The sequence below is a fragment of the Salvia splendens genome, chromosome 10, assembly GCF_004379255.2.
Source record: "Salvia splendens isolate huo1 chromosome 10, SspV2, whole genome shotgun sequence".
NCBI lineage: Eukaryota > Viridiplantae > Streptophyta > Magnoliopsida > Lamiales > Lamiaceae > Salvia > Salvia splendens.
Window position 1 is genome coordinate 5788614 of NC_056041.1, and position 14294 is coordinate 5802907.

The following is a 14294-nucleotide window of genomic DNA, read 5'->3' on the forward strand; positions in this document are numbered from 1 at the left end:
AAGAACAATGGAGCACCACGATAGCGATTCCCCCGCCTCGAGCGAGTCATCGGCGCCGCACTTTCCCATCGGCGGGAGTACGCCGATGTCCGCTGCGATGCCTCAAATGTCGGGGATGATGCCTCAATCTCAAATGCCATCGGGAATGATGCCAGGGTACTACAACATGTACCCGCAGTGGTATGAGATAATGCACTAGATGCCCAGGGCGAGTACCGGAATGATGCCCCAGATGCCGGGGATGATGATGCAGGGATCGCCTATCGCTGCGGGGGGAGTAGGCAGGGGGTCCCCTAATCGCCGGTGGACAACGTCTATCGGCCCTATATGGACCTACTGTCGACGGACAACCCGACGAGTTCTCCTCTCGAGACTCAGTTCACTAGCAATGACACGTTCTCGCTCGAGGAGTTGGGGCTTTCTCCGATCCGGGATTCTCCCACCGACGCATCACTGACGACAGTGAGGAGGGGGAGGGCCGGGCGAGGGAGGGGCAGGGGACGGGGCGTCCCGGTGTACGGTGGTGAGGTGGGGGCCGCTGAGGTGGGGGAGGGATCCAGCGGGAACAGGAGGACCGTCTGGATTATGGACGAGTGCGTCGCTTTAGCGAAGGCGTGGATCAGTGTAGTGGAGGATCCATACGTCGGGGCGAACCAGCACATTGACCGGATGTGGTGGCGCATTAGCCAAAGCTACCTCCAGTTCAAACCGCCAGGGGAGAGCCTCACAATGCAGAGCAATGCCGGAAACAGTGAGATCGGTTGAAGAGGCAGCTCAGCCGATTTGCCGGCATTTACACAAACAACCTCCGCTCGACAACCAGCGGCATGTCTGCCGAGGATGTGAAGCTGCTGTCTCATCAGCAGTTCCCGACGCTGACAAGGGCTTTGGGGAATTCAAATATTGGTCGGGTGTATCTTGTGGTGCAATCCTCGCCCAAGTTCAATGCAGGTGTTGAATATGGCTGGCTGAAGTGGACGAAGATCAGCGCATCCGGAGAGTACAGTAGCAGTGCTGGTTCCGCGGAACTCCCCCCCCCCAAGGCAGAGTTCCCCACACCCACATCGTCGGCCCGCTGCCGTCGCCCGGTTGGGCAAAAGTCCGTGGCGTGGATGTCGAGGGGAAGCACCAGCGGATCTGCCGAGGCCCAATCGGCAGCACCCCCCAAAACGATCCCGAGAACCCTTCATTCGCCCGCATCGTGACACATGAAACCTTGTTACGTGCGATGGTTGAATGACGCCAAGCGACCGACCCCCATTACCAGCGGAAGCTTAAACCCCTCCTCAACAGTATGAGGCGCGATTTGGAGTTCGACGAGATGTCGGATAGCGGCGGTGACGGGGGCGGCGGCGGGGACGACGAGGGGACTGGCGGCGGGGAATCCGAGGAGTGAGAAGCCGGTTTTTATTTTAATAATAATGTACTTTTTTAGTAATTATGTACTTTTTTATAATGAAGTATGTTTGCATTTTCTCCGTATTCGCGTCGAAATTTTAATTCCGTAAATTGTTTAATTTCGGAAATGGTTTAATTTGTGCATTTGTGAATTTTTTTTATTGTGGGAAGTCCGTCGGGAATTCCGCGGAGAATTCCGCCACAGTGCAGTGGGAAGTCTGTATGACGTGGCAAGAGGCGTTTTTGGGAATTCCGTTGGGAACTCTGTCGGGAGCTTCGTGCCACTGCTGATGCTCTATTGGAGAAAAAGTGAAAGCTGGAAAGCCACATTTATCTTACAGAAGAAAAAGTGAAATATAATATATTTGGAAAGCAGTTAAACAGAATAAAGTAGTTTGTCCGAATATAACCTATTAAGCCCATATTCATTTAGCATGGGCTCAAATATGCTTGCCTACAATTAGAATTAAGTATTTTAATATTTATGATTAAATTATGTGGTTGCCTATGTTCTTTTTAATATCTTCTCGTTTTGCCTTAATAAATTATACTCCATCCCATAAAAATAAGCACTATTTCCTTTTTAGTCCGTCCCACAAGAATATGCACTTTTTAACTTTAAAAAGTCTTTTATATCTAATGAGTTGAGACCAATTCTCCACTAACAATACTTTAAATACTTTTTTTCTCTACATTTCTCTTACTTTACCAATTTTACATTAAGACACGTGCCGTCCCCAAAGTGCATTTTCTCTGGGGATGGAGGGAGTAGTAATATACTCGTTCGTTTAATTTGTTTAATTGAGATATGCAGAATCACGAAGTCTGTAATACTTTCGAAATTTTTGCCAATAAAACTACCATATACTCCCTCCGTCCCATGCTACTCGCACTTTTCATTTTAGGCCGTAAATTTGGGATTGATTTTTTTGTGTAATTAAAAAAGAATTTTAGGTGTAATGAGACATCACTTAATAAAAGAGCTCTTAACTTAAACTAACATATTAATTAAATGCATTAATTCTAACTTAAATTATAAATAGTGTAAGGACTTTGTGACGAGCCGAAAAGCAAACGTGCGAGTAGCACGGGACGGAGGGAGTATTTTCTATAGTTGAAATTAGTGAACTTTCAATTAAAGCAATTCCACGAATAAGAAGAGGAGATTCGTATTTAACTTTATGTTCATAATAGTAGAATAGTCAAAGTCAAAGTCCGGCTGCCTTTCCGGTTGAAATATACAGACACAGCGAATCAGAGTCGTTGATGATGACTCATCCAACGGCTCGAATTAATCTGATCATTATTATTTGCTTTTTGTAAAATCTAGTCCGCATTTTGGCTTAATAGTTAATACACACCCTCTTCATCGCCGGTTTCGGGCTCTGGATCTTGTCTTCTCTCACCCCGTCCCCCAAATCACGCCACCACGCTTCTCTCTCTTCGTGATTCCGCTGCGGAGGAGCTTGCCTCGCTTGAAGAAGTCGCAAGCGCTTGACTTGCATTTTACTTCAATCGCCCCCGATCGGTTTAATTTTCTGAATTTGTGAGTGTTTTTTTCTTGTGTTTTCTATCAGAAAATTGTATGGTTGTGAACTCATTCACTGATTTCAGCTCGTTTTGATCTCAATTTCACCGCATCGCTGTTTTTTTTTCCTTTCAGCTGGAACTGTTACTGGTGCTAATTCAGTTATTCTCTGCAATCTATTTTATTTATCGTTGAATCATTTTGCGAGATCTGGTTGACGTTTTCAAAGCCTAATCGAATAGGTGTAGAGCTCAGAGTTGATATAAGACTGTCATTTTACTTTTGCCGATACCAATTGAGTTAAATTACAATGGTTTTGGGTTTAGAGTTGATAGAAGATTGTCAATTTCACTTTTAATTTCTGTTGCATAATGTTTTTTCCCCTTCAGTTGCTTTTCCACTTGACGTGAATTATAGTTTGAGTTGTATAACAATCAAGTTTCTTTGTGAAGTGCCGGAGGAGGCAGGCAATGGATGTTTTAGCCGATAAAAAGTCTCAAACTTTATTGACAAAATTGGCATAATTAGCTTGATAGCATAACCTACAATCAGAAACACATCAGGCCATCCACAACGCTGTTCCTATACCGTTCCTAAACCGTTCCTTAAACCACTATTTGAGGGCCCCACTGTACTTTTTTACTCCATTCCTTAACTAAGGAACGGAACCTGCAACCCTCGTTCCTTAACCGTTCCTTAACCGTTCCTTAAATTACTATTCATTCAATTTCATTTTTTTTAATTTCAACTCAATTCAATTAAAAAAACAAACACATTTTATTAAAAAACACACAACATTAAAACAAAGTTACAACTTAAACTTAAAAAAATAAAAAGCACACAATTAAAATCATAAAAAAATAAAAGTACACAATTTTAATAATTTCATCCGCCAAAGTTTGCCCAAATGTGCTCAATTAGATCATGTTGGAGTTGGGTGTGGGCGCTAGAGTCGCGTGTCCTTGCACGAATAGATAACCGTTCTTGTATAGACGGATGCGCTCCACTTCGAGGCGGACTACTTGCGGTTGAGCTTCCGGGGGATTCGGGGTCGAACCAATTTCCCGCCTCGGGTCCTTCGTCTTGGACAATCATGTTGTGCAAGATTATGCACGTATACATGATGTCGACCATGTTCTCCATGAACCACGTACGAGCCGGGGCTTTGATGATGTTGAAGCGCGCTTGGAGAACCCCGAACGCCCTCTCCACATCCTTGCGAGCAGCCTCCTGCTTCTGCGCAAAAAGAGCCTGCTTTGGGTTCGCAGACCCACTGCACGTCTTCACGAAGGTAGGCCACTTCGGGTAGATGCCATCGGCGAGATAGTACCCCATTTTATAAAGCCGATTGTTGGCGACGAAGTTGATGGCCGGCGCTTTACCATCCAAAACTTCGGTCAAGAGGTCGGACTGGTTGAGCACGTTTACGTCGTTGTTCGACCCGGGGACCCCGAAGTACGCGTGCCAGATCCAAAGGCGGTAGTCGGCAACGGCCTCGAGTATAACGGTTGGGTGGGTACCTTTGTGGCCGCTCGTGTAGGACCCCTTCCACGCCACCGGGCAATTCTTCCATTGTCAGTGCATGCAATCGACGCTGCCGAGCATCCCTGGGAATCCGTGCACTGTTTCGTGAAGGTCGAGAAGGAACTGACAATCGGCCGTGCTTGGCCTCCGGAGAAATTCGTCGGTGAAGGCTGCCCGGACGCCTTTGCAGAATTTGAGCAAGCACATTCGCCCAGTGCTATCTCCGATGTGGAGGTATTCGTCGAACATGTCGGCCGTTTGTCCAGTCGCAAGCTGGCGGATTGCTGCAGTACATTTCTGCAGCGTCGTGTGGCTGGGACGTCCGACCGCGTCGAACCCTTCCTGGAAGAACTCTTCCCGGGCTGCCAAAGTATTCGCGATGTGGAGAAATAACGGTTTCCCCATGCGGAAACGGCGACGGAAGTACGTATCTCCCCAAACCGGGTTATCGCAGAAGTAGTCGCGTACTAACCTTGCGGCGGCTTCCTCCCGGTTACGATGGATGTACGTACGGGAGCGACGTTGGGGCGGAGCGGCTTCTTCCGCCTCCCGTCGTCGATCTTCTTCAAGTGATTGTTCCAATATTTGACGCATTTGTTCATAAGGATCCATTAGTTTGATTAAATTTGGGAGAAGGAAAATAGAGTTGATTTGAGATGAAAATTGGGGTGGAAATAGAGAGAAATAGATGTGTGTTTGTGATTGAAATGAGTATGAAATAGGAGTATTTATAGAGTAAATAAATAAATAATAAAAAAAAAAACAAACGGCTATAAAATTAACGGTCTCATTACCGTTAATAAAAAAAAATTTTATTTTTTTTTATTAAATTCGAAATTTTTTTTAAAAAAAATGAATTATTGCGTCATCGGGACGAAGCCCACTCGCGGGGCAGCGAGTGGGCTTCACGCATCGAATGGGAGTCCGCCACGTCGCCTCGGCGCGTGGCGGAACGTTTCGTTCCGCGTTCCGGAGGAACGAAACGCGGCACGGCATGGGAACGGTGGCGGCACGGAATGGCGACGGAACGCACGCTGCAACGCGTGCCGCCGCGAAACCGTTCCTCAGGAACGGCATAGGAACGGCGACGGCACCGCGTTGCGGATGCTCTCAGACATATTAACTTTGAAATGCTTTCAGCATCATTGGCTAGAATTTAGACTTATATTAGACCACACAGGGTTTTGGTCTGAATGCACTGCATACCTTCTTGAATTGACCCGTTGTTACCTCAGTGTCTGTCTCGAAGAAGTATGTATTAGGCTACAATTTCTTCTGAGGATAAGCTGACTAGATGTAAAACTCGCCGAGTATTTTTGTGTATTTGAGTTGTATATGCATGGCTAACTATTAGTTGCTGTAGTGATAACAGTTACTGACCTTGTGGCAACCTTTTTTCCATGAAATCGACTGTTAAAAATTCAAACTCACATCATCATTTATCTTGCTCAGCCAATATTGACATTTGAGAAGATCCTTTGGTTGAACGAAATATGAGTTGCTTTGGCTGTTGCGGAGATGATGAGATCAATAGAAATGCCGATGGTGGAGGCCCATACCCAGTAAAAACTGCAGCTGGTAATTTAGCAATATTTATAGTCTTTCATGTTTCCACATGAAAATTTGTTAGCTTTTATTTTCTTTTCACGTTTCAACATTTTGTGAAAATTTACACATTAAATCTTTCTATATGACCCCTAAAAAGAGCCTAATTTAACATTATGCTACAGCTTTGGTATACAGCAATCGGTTTGATTTCTGGTGTTTATGTTATTGGATTTTGTGAAGCTTATTTGCTTGGTACTCAAATTTTGGAAGTTGACCTTTTTATACCCATATAGGGTAATGTCTGTGGGTTTCTCAAACACCATCTACTGAATATTGGATTTGATACAGGTCTCTATTTTTATTGTAAAATTAGGTGTTCATTAATCAGTGTAATTCTGAGATCTAGTAGTTTTACACTCATGAAATTTTATTTGCTTTAGCTGGACATGATTCCTTCTGGTCATTGTTGTGAAGATTTTTATGAACCGAGAGTTTTTTGGTAGGCCATGCTGGGAATTATCACACTACTGAAGCCACATCTAAGGATCAAGCTGTGAAAATACAGCCTATTGCAGTTCCGTCAATTCCCGTGGATGAACTCAAGGAAGTTACAAGTAACTTTAGCACAGATTCCTTAATAGGGGAAGGCTCATATGGAAGAGTTTATTATGGAATTCTTACTAATGGTCGAGCTGCAGCCATAAAGAAGTTGGATGCAAGCAAACAACCAGATGATGAATTCTTAGCTCAGGTCTCTTATGAAGATTTATTCTAATTCTTGTCCTTGGAAGAAAGTATTCGATATCTTAAATGTCATACATTTGAACTTTCAGGTATCCATGGTGTCAAGGCTGAAACACGAAAATTTTGTGGAACTACTTGGTTACTCTGTTGATGGAAACCAACGTGTTCTGGCATATGAATTTGCATCTAATGGATCTCTTCATGACATCCTTCATGGTTTGTGAAACACCTAACATTTTGTTTTGACTAATGATTGAAATATGATGTTTCATGTATAACACAGTCACAATAATCATTTATTCAGTGAATGTGGCCGCTTTCTAATGTATCTTGTTTATGTTTATCCCCTATTATATCATTACATCTTTTTGTGTAAACGGTATTAAGATGGGAAAGCATGTGCTGACTAATTGAAGCAGCATGAAATGCTCTATGTTTTGCTGTCTTGGGCATTCTTTATTTGCATTTGGTTTCAGAAGCTCTTTAGACTGCTGAAGCTGTGTATCTTTGTCATGGATCTTGATTTCTCTCTCTCTCTATAGATATAGTGATAACTATCTTTGAAATATTGGTTAAGAATTTTATCAAAAAAGTTTTGGTTTAGATGGGAGTCATAATATTGTAGACAATCACATCTTGATTCAGCTCAATTTTAAATTGTTTTTTCAGTGTAAATCATTTGTTGAGAGATGCTACTGCGTAATTAAAACAGAGGTTATGTCCCCATGGCCCAAACCGCCTAAAGTGGTGGAATGCAAGAAGGAAAATAAATTATTTTAGTTTATGAGGTATGAGTTGCATTTTGAAGTCACTGATCTATTTTTCAGGAAGAAAAGGTGTTAAAGGAGCACAGCCTGGTCCTCTTCTTTCTTGGGCTCAACGCGTTAAAATTGCTGTGGGTTCTGCTAAGGGCCTTGAATATCTTCATGAGAAAGCACACCCTCATATTGTCCACCGTGATATAAAGTCCAGCAATGTACTGATTTTTGATGATGATGTAGCTAAGATTGCTGACTTTGATCTGTCAAATCAAGCTCCCGATATGGCAGCACGTCTTCACTCTACTCGTGTCCTCGGGACATTTGGATATCATGCTCCAGAGTGAGCCGCTTTCAGTTCCGCATAAGTGCATCTGTTTTCCTGCCCAGTTTCTCTCCCAACACATAGACATTTGCTAAAAATATGCGTTCATATCTTCCTTTTTTTGATATGGCAGATATGCAATGACTGGACAGCTGAACTCAAAGAGTGATGTTTACAGCTTTGGTGTCGTCCTTCTGGAGCTCCTTACTGGCCGAAAACCCGTTGATCATACATTACCCCGTGGGCAGCAAAGCTTAGTAACATGGGTACTGCACTTAATTTCCCCCACACTCCACACCAAATTATGCTAGAAAACTTTCCCTCTCGTTCTCGCACTATTTGGCTTTGTAATTATGTTGTTGGATGTTCCAGGCTACGCCAAAACTGAGTGAAGATAAAGTCCGGCAATGCATTGATGAGAGACTACAAGGAGACTATCCTCCCAAGGCTGTCGCTAAGGTAATTACAGAATCTCTTATCAAACTAATACTAACTGAGTTGCATTTTGTATGTGGAACTCGTTTGTTGAGTATAAATTGCAAGCTTAAGCATGATATGTAATGGTAGTCATCCACTATTCTTGCTAACGAAATAGAGGCTTCACACACACACACACACAAACACACACATTTAGGTGTCACAATGAAGATTTCATATATGGTAATAGATGGGTATGAGATCATAAATTGAATGCAGATGGCTGCTGTTGCTGCTTTGTGCGTACAATATGAAGCCGATTTTCGGCCAAATATGAGCATCGTGGTGAAAGCGCTCCAGCCTCTGTTAAATACTCGTGCTGGACCTACTGGTGAAGCTGGACTCACATGAACAAGATTCTCTCTCATCCCCCCCCCCCCCCCCCCCTATATATACATAAGATTTAATTAAACAATGAGAGTCCCCTGAGGCATGTATTATTTCCATTATTTTTTCCTTGTCAACTCAACGTGTATTATAATGACTTTGAAAATCCCTGTATTTGGCATTCTTTCAAGTTGTGACACTTGCCTACCCTTTTCATATTATATGCATGCCGATTATTGAAAAATAGAAATCTGAATATTTGGAATGTTGAGGGCGGCATGGAAAGAGTGAAGTAAATATGTTTAAGTGGTGTTGCTAACACATTCAAAACTTAAAAAGTCTATAATCACCAAGTGAAACAACAAAATCCGAAGTGTAATCTTCTTATTGAAACAAAGAGAGACTTTTGAGACAACTTTTAGATTATTTTTTTACTATTTTTAGTGACCGTCACTTACATCATGAGTATTATTAGAAGTTACTATCGTAGATTTTATAGCGATAATATGTATGATGAATTGCCAAACATGGCATTATGGCAACATTCTGAAAAACAAATTGAACTTATGTGAATTTTATACTCCATATTAAAAAGTTGATTTGTTTTGGACCAATAAATAGAATTAATTAAAATCAAAGTTTAGATATAGTTTGTTTATCTAGATAATAAACACATAAAACAATACTTATAAGCTCTAGTTATATTAGTGAATTTGAATTAATAACTATAAAAGTACACTAAAACAAAACAAAACAAAACAAAACAAAATAAAATTGAAGAAAAAGATAATTCAAACTAATAAAAAAAATAAAAAAACGGAATACAGACCTTCAATTCACATACACAGTATTGATTTTACATTTTTGTAATACAAGTCCAATTCATTACAGTACTAAAAATAAGTAATGAGACGGTGAAAAACACCGAATTTTAAGGGGAGATGCTAACTAGAGGCCTCCCATTAATCTTGCTAAGGTATGTACATAACTCATCATTCAAAGTTAACTATTTCTCCTAAACCATTATTTATAGCTAAAATTCCGTTTAACCATTTGTTAAAACTCTATAAAAATGCAAGTGGTAAACCATTTATCTCACCACCCTTTCCATACCAGTGTAACTGGTTGGTTCCTCCATCAATAAACTTTTGTCCTTTTTTCAATCTTTGCTTTCCCAAACCTATCACCTGATCATTCAGGTGATAGATTAGATTTTTCTAACGAAAGTAAAGAAAAAAAAATATATAATAGTAATAATAATAATTAAAAAAAATGGGTGCGGCCAAGATTGCTGTTCCTATAGTGTCGCTTCTACTAGTGGTAGGAGTAGTGATCGGTGTAATTGTAGTGATAAAAAGCAACGGCGGCGAAGCCGAACAAGCAAAGAATCTAAAGACGCCACCGATGAAAATGGTCAACTCCATTTGTGGGCCGACGGATTTCAAGGAAGCATGTGCTGCTACCTTGGAATCAGTCGCTAAAAACGCCTCCTCCACCCCCAGCGATTATATCCACGCTGTGGTGGAGGCTGCCCTCAAGGAGGTCAACAACGCATTGTTGGCCACCAACAAGATCAACACTGACAAGTCTAAGGACGAGTACAACCACGTCGCGGTGGAGGACTGCAAGCATCTCCTCGACTACGCCGTGGACATGTTGCAGGGCTCCATCGCGGCGGTGAAGGCCGCCGACCTGGCCGGTCTCCGGGAGCAGCAACATGAGCTGCTGAGCTGGATGACGGCCGTGTACGCCTTCCAGACGACCTGCACCGACCAGATCAAGAGCCCCGAGTACAAGTCCGCCGTGGAGAGCGGGATGCTCAACGCCAACCATCTCACCCACAATGCGGTCAACATCATGGCGGAGCTCACCGAGATGCTAAAGCTCTTCGACGTGAAGCTCCCCACGAACAAGCAGGTGACGTTGTCCCAGCGCCGCCTGCTTGCTTTGGATGACGGGTTTCCATACTGGTTCGGTGCCGGTGATAGGAGGCTATTGGCCAAGCAAGTGGCTGGACAGCTGGTGCCGGATGTCGTGGTGGCCAAGGATGGGAGCGGGAAGTTTAAGACCATCAAAGATGCGGTTAACGCTTACCCGCCGAAATTCAACGGGAGATTCGTGATCTACGTGAAGGCCGGTGTCTACGACGAGCAAGTCATCGTTGATAAGAAGAAGCCTAACATCTTCATCTATGGAGATGGCATTGCCAAAACAATCGTCACCGGAAGGAAGAACTACGCCAAAATGAACATCAGTACCATGCACACCGCCACCTTTGGTAACTAACCATTACTACTTACAATTATTAATGTGTGCGTGTTGGTCTCGTGGTAGAGTGCTTATAGGTCAAACGTCAATGCCCTGTTTATTTACTAACCCAAAAAAATTATATTTAGCAAACGAAGCTCCCGGATTCATCGCGCGAGGGATGACCTTCCGCAACGAAGCCGGTCCTGAGGGCCATCAGGCGGTGGCCTTCCGGTCCCAGGGCGACAAGACATCGGTGTTCGACTGCAGCTTCGAGGCCTCTCAAGACACACTCTACTACCAAAATCTGAAGCAATTCTACCGCAACTGCCGCATCTACGGCACGGTGGACTTCATCTTCGGCAAGGGCGACTGCGTGATCCAAGACAGCCAGATCATCGTGCGAAAGCCCCTACCGAACCAGTTCAACACCGTGACCGCCGACGGCAGGGAGATCCCGCGCGGCAGCAACGGCCTCGTCCTCCACCACTGCTCCATCGTCCCTGACGACTACCTGTGGCCGGTGAGGTTCGAGATCCCGACCTTCCTAGGGCGGCCGTGGAAGCAGGATGCGCTGACCGTGGTGATGCAGAGCACCCTGGGGGACTTTATTAGGCCCGAGGGGTGGAAGATTTGGGATGGATCCACCAATCACAAGACATGCCTTATGTATGAGCATGGAAACACCGGCCCCGGGGCGAATACCAATGGCCGGAACAAGGATTTCTCGGGTTTCAAGGTGATCAGCGCGGCTGAGGCCGCCAAGTTCACACCCGGACAGTTCCTTCGTGCCAATGAGTGGCTGCCGCAGACCGGTGTGCCTGTGCAAATGGGCTTGTATTGATTACTTGGTTGGATTGGACTGAACTTAACTACTTTGATCACTATGTAACATCGACACTATTGGGATACTATCAATGCAATCTTGGTTTAATAATTTTTTTGATTTCGTAAACTTCATTTTTAACATTTTTGCCAGGAAAATATTGGACATGTTGAAAAAATAAATAAGACCGGTCATATTACCAAAATGTATTAAAAAAATGTCAGAAGTGGGATTTGAACCCACGCCCTCTCTCGAAGACCAGAACTTGAGTCTGGCGCCTTAGACCACTCGGCCATCCTGACTGCTTGTTTGCAATTGATTTGTAATATTTAATTATATTTAACTGACTGCTTGTTTACAATTGATTTGTAATATTTCATTATATTTAACCGATTGATTATTCAACCAAAAGAAGAAGAACAATTTAGAGAAAATCTTATACGTAAAAATGTTATTTACATTCATATAAGAACTATCCATGTATGTTAGGATTCTTTTTCATTTATTTACTTACATAAATAGTCCTGTTTTTCTTTTGAAATTCAATCATCATATATGTTTAACGAATTCCATTTATAATGTAGATGGTTTGAGTTTTATAGTCAATTTATGTTGTTATTTTTCATGAAATGTTCTAAAACTCCTACTCCACCAACCCCATGCAAAGTAAAATTCTTGCATTCTACTCATATCAAGATATTTTAAACTCATTTTTGTAACAAAAAACATATAAACAAACAAACCCAAGAAACATGTTTTATGTCCATTTTGAACTTCTTCCCATCTTTTTTTTTCCTAATTAGTATACTCATGCACACACATATTAATGGAAGATGTGATAGTCTATATTGGGAGATTAATAATGTTATGGTTCACCGACCTATGTATTATTGGTAGATAATGTGGTCTAAATTGACAAGATAACATAAAATATGTGCAGTCTTACCATTGCTAGCAAATATCAATATTATCTGTCTATTTCTCATTACTTACCACCACAAAATGTAAACTAAAGGTTGCTATCTACCTAGTTTTATACTGTTGGTAGTTATTTAAGTGTAGACTTATTTTGGTTTTCAAAGTGGAAACAGAGTAATGGTGGAGTTAGGGGAAGCTGCCTATGGGTGGAGTTGGGAGGAGAACAAGCTGTTTGAGGTGGCGCTGGCGGCGGTGGATCAGAAGCATCCGCACCGCTGGTAGGCCGTGGCGGCTGTGGTGGGAGGGCGCAAGACGGCCGAGGACGTCCACAGACAGTATCTCATTCTGCTGCAGGATTTGCACTGGATTGAATCAGGCTCTTTGGATCATAATTTGAATTATTACAACACTCTCATGTGAAAAAGACATATGTTGTGTTGTATGTATTCATGGATAGCTAAGTTGCTCTGTTTCACACTTGATATATATAGAGTGTTAAAATAGCTAGAGGTGTGTGTGTGTCTAATGATATTATTCCATGTTTGTTTGATGGATGTTCCTTTTAACTCTGATTTCATTGTCTGAAGACAAGTGTTTTTGCAAAGGATGTTACCAACTAAGAGAGTGTTTAGTTGAGTTTCCGTTTAATAGACCGGGGTTCAAATTATCACATGGTAAATGAGTAAAATCATTAATCATTTTCATGAAAAAGACAGAAGCACAAGCAATAATCAGTTGGAAAAAGTGAGAGTTTAAATCACAACTACAGAGCTTTCAAACGTGGCGAATTAAACCATAGCATTTATGACATTTGCTATTGTCTCGTAGTAAGTAGTACGATTTATTTTGAGACAATCTGTTGTAACGATTGTGGATTCCGAAGCACCATTTTTTTCATATTAAAGCGTAGAGGGACAATTGTCAAGTAAAATTATGATTTGAATGGAAATTATACTTAAAATCAATTTATAGAATAATTATAGTATGTGACGAGGAGGAATAAACCATGCCCCTCTATTATTGGGCCGAAGCGCAACATATAAATAGCCATGGCCCAATCGGGCGACCTAAAGAAGATTGAGCCCAAATTTAACGTATCGCCGAATAGTTTTCCCAAACATTCCAATTTAGTTATGTTTTAACAAAGTTTCTAAAAAACAGTTGATGAATTAAAATGATTATTGTCACTTAATTGGTTATACAGTGCATTTATGAATTTTAAATAATACTAATAAATTGTAAAATGCCTGTTAATTAGTCGCCTTCATTTTAAGACTATATTCTAAAAATAAATATATATTTATATTTTAAACTGATGAAATCACGTGGAAAATTTTCACCCAACCCCATATCATACTCATTAATTACTTAAAGACACTTATGATATATCTAATTAATTATATATAAATAGCTATGAATTTAGTACTAATATAATTACTAGCTAAGTAGCCGCTATTTTTCTCTTCTTAATGTGATAATTTACGTTTTGCTTCCGAAACTATTTATTTGAATAAAAATTATATCAATAGTTAATCTACTGTATATATCGAATATTTGATATACCACGGTATAGGAAAATTGATACGGTTACCGTACCGAAAGATTTCAGTATGGTATAATACCGTACCGAAAATTGCAGTATATCGAAAAACCGATATTTACGGTATTTTTTCG

At 41.7% G+C, this 14294-nt stretch overlaps 2 protein-coding genes and 1 non-coding gene across 3 annotated transcripts; 2 read left to right on the forward strand and 1 right to left on the reverse strand.

The window, feature by feature from the left end:
- Nucleotides 1-2631: 2631 nt before the first annotated feature.
- On the forward strand, nucleotides 2632-8850 carry LOC121752426 (pto-interacting protein 1-like). The gene is made up of 8 exons (XM_042147496.1): nucleotides 2632-2944; nucleotides 5903-6028; nucleotides 6502-6749; nucleotides 6832-6958; nucleotides 7570-7843; nucleotides 7959-8091; nucleotides 8198-8284; nucleotides 8522-8850. The coding sequence occupies exons 2-8, from the start codon at nucleotides 5944-5946 to the stop codon at nucleotides 8651-8653; spliced, it is 1086 nt and encodes a 361-aa protein (XP_042003430.1). The 5' UTR covers nucleotides 2632-2944; nucleotides 5903-5943; the 3' UTR covers nucleotides 8654-8850.
- Nucleotides 8851-9745: 895 nt separating this feature from the next.
- LOC121752425 (pectinesterase-like) lies at nucleotides 9746-11822 on the forward strand. Its single transcript, XM_042147495.1, has 2 exons — nucleotides 9746-10907; nucleotides 11026-11822. The coding sequence occupies exons 1-2, from the start codon at nucleotides 9902-9904 to the stop codon at nucleotides 11718-11720; spliced, it is 1701 nt and encodes a 566-aa protein (XP_042003429.1). The 5' UTR covers nucleotides 9746-9901; the 3' UTR covers nucleotides 11721-11822.
- A 98-nt stretch (nucleotides 11823-11920) lies between these two features.
- On the reverse strand, nucleotides 11921-12004 carry TRNAL-CAA. The gene has a single exon. It is a non-coding gene; the product is annotated as a tRNA-Leu (tRNA).
- Between the last annotated feature and the right edge of the window lie 2290 nt (nucleotides 12005-14294).

Coding starts and splice junctions, on each gene's coding strand:
- LOC121752426 (XM_042147496.1), top strand. CDS start 5,944: ATGAGTTGCTTTGGCTGTTGCGGAGATGATGAGATCAATAGAAATGCC. Junction 8,092..8,197: donor AGCAAAGCTTAGTAACATGG/GTACTGCACTTA, acceptor TGGATGTTCCAG/GCTACGCCAAAACTGAGTGA. Junction 8,285..8,521: donor CTCCCAAGGCTGTCGCTAAG/GTAATTACAGAA, acceptor AATTGAATGCAG/ATGGCTGCTGTTGCTGCTTT.
- LOC121752425 (XM_042147495.1), top strand. CDS start 9,902: ATGGGTGCGGCCAAGATTGCTGTTCCTATAGTGTCGCTTCTACTAGTG. Junction 10,908..11,025: donor CATGCACACCGCCACCTTTG/GTAACTAACCAT, acceptor AATTATATTTAG/CAAACGAAGCTCCCGGATTC.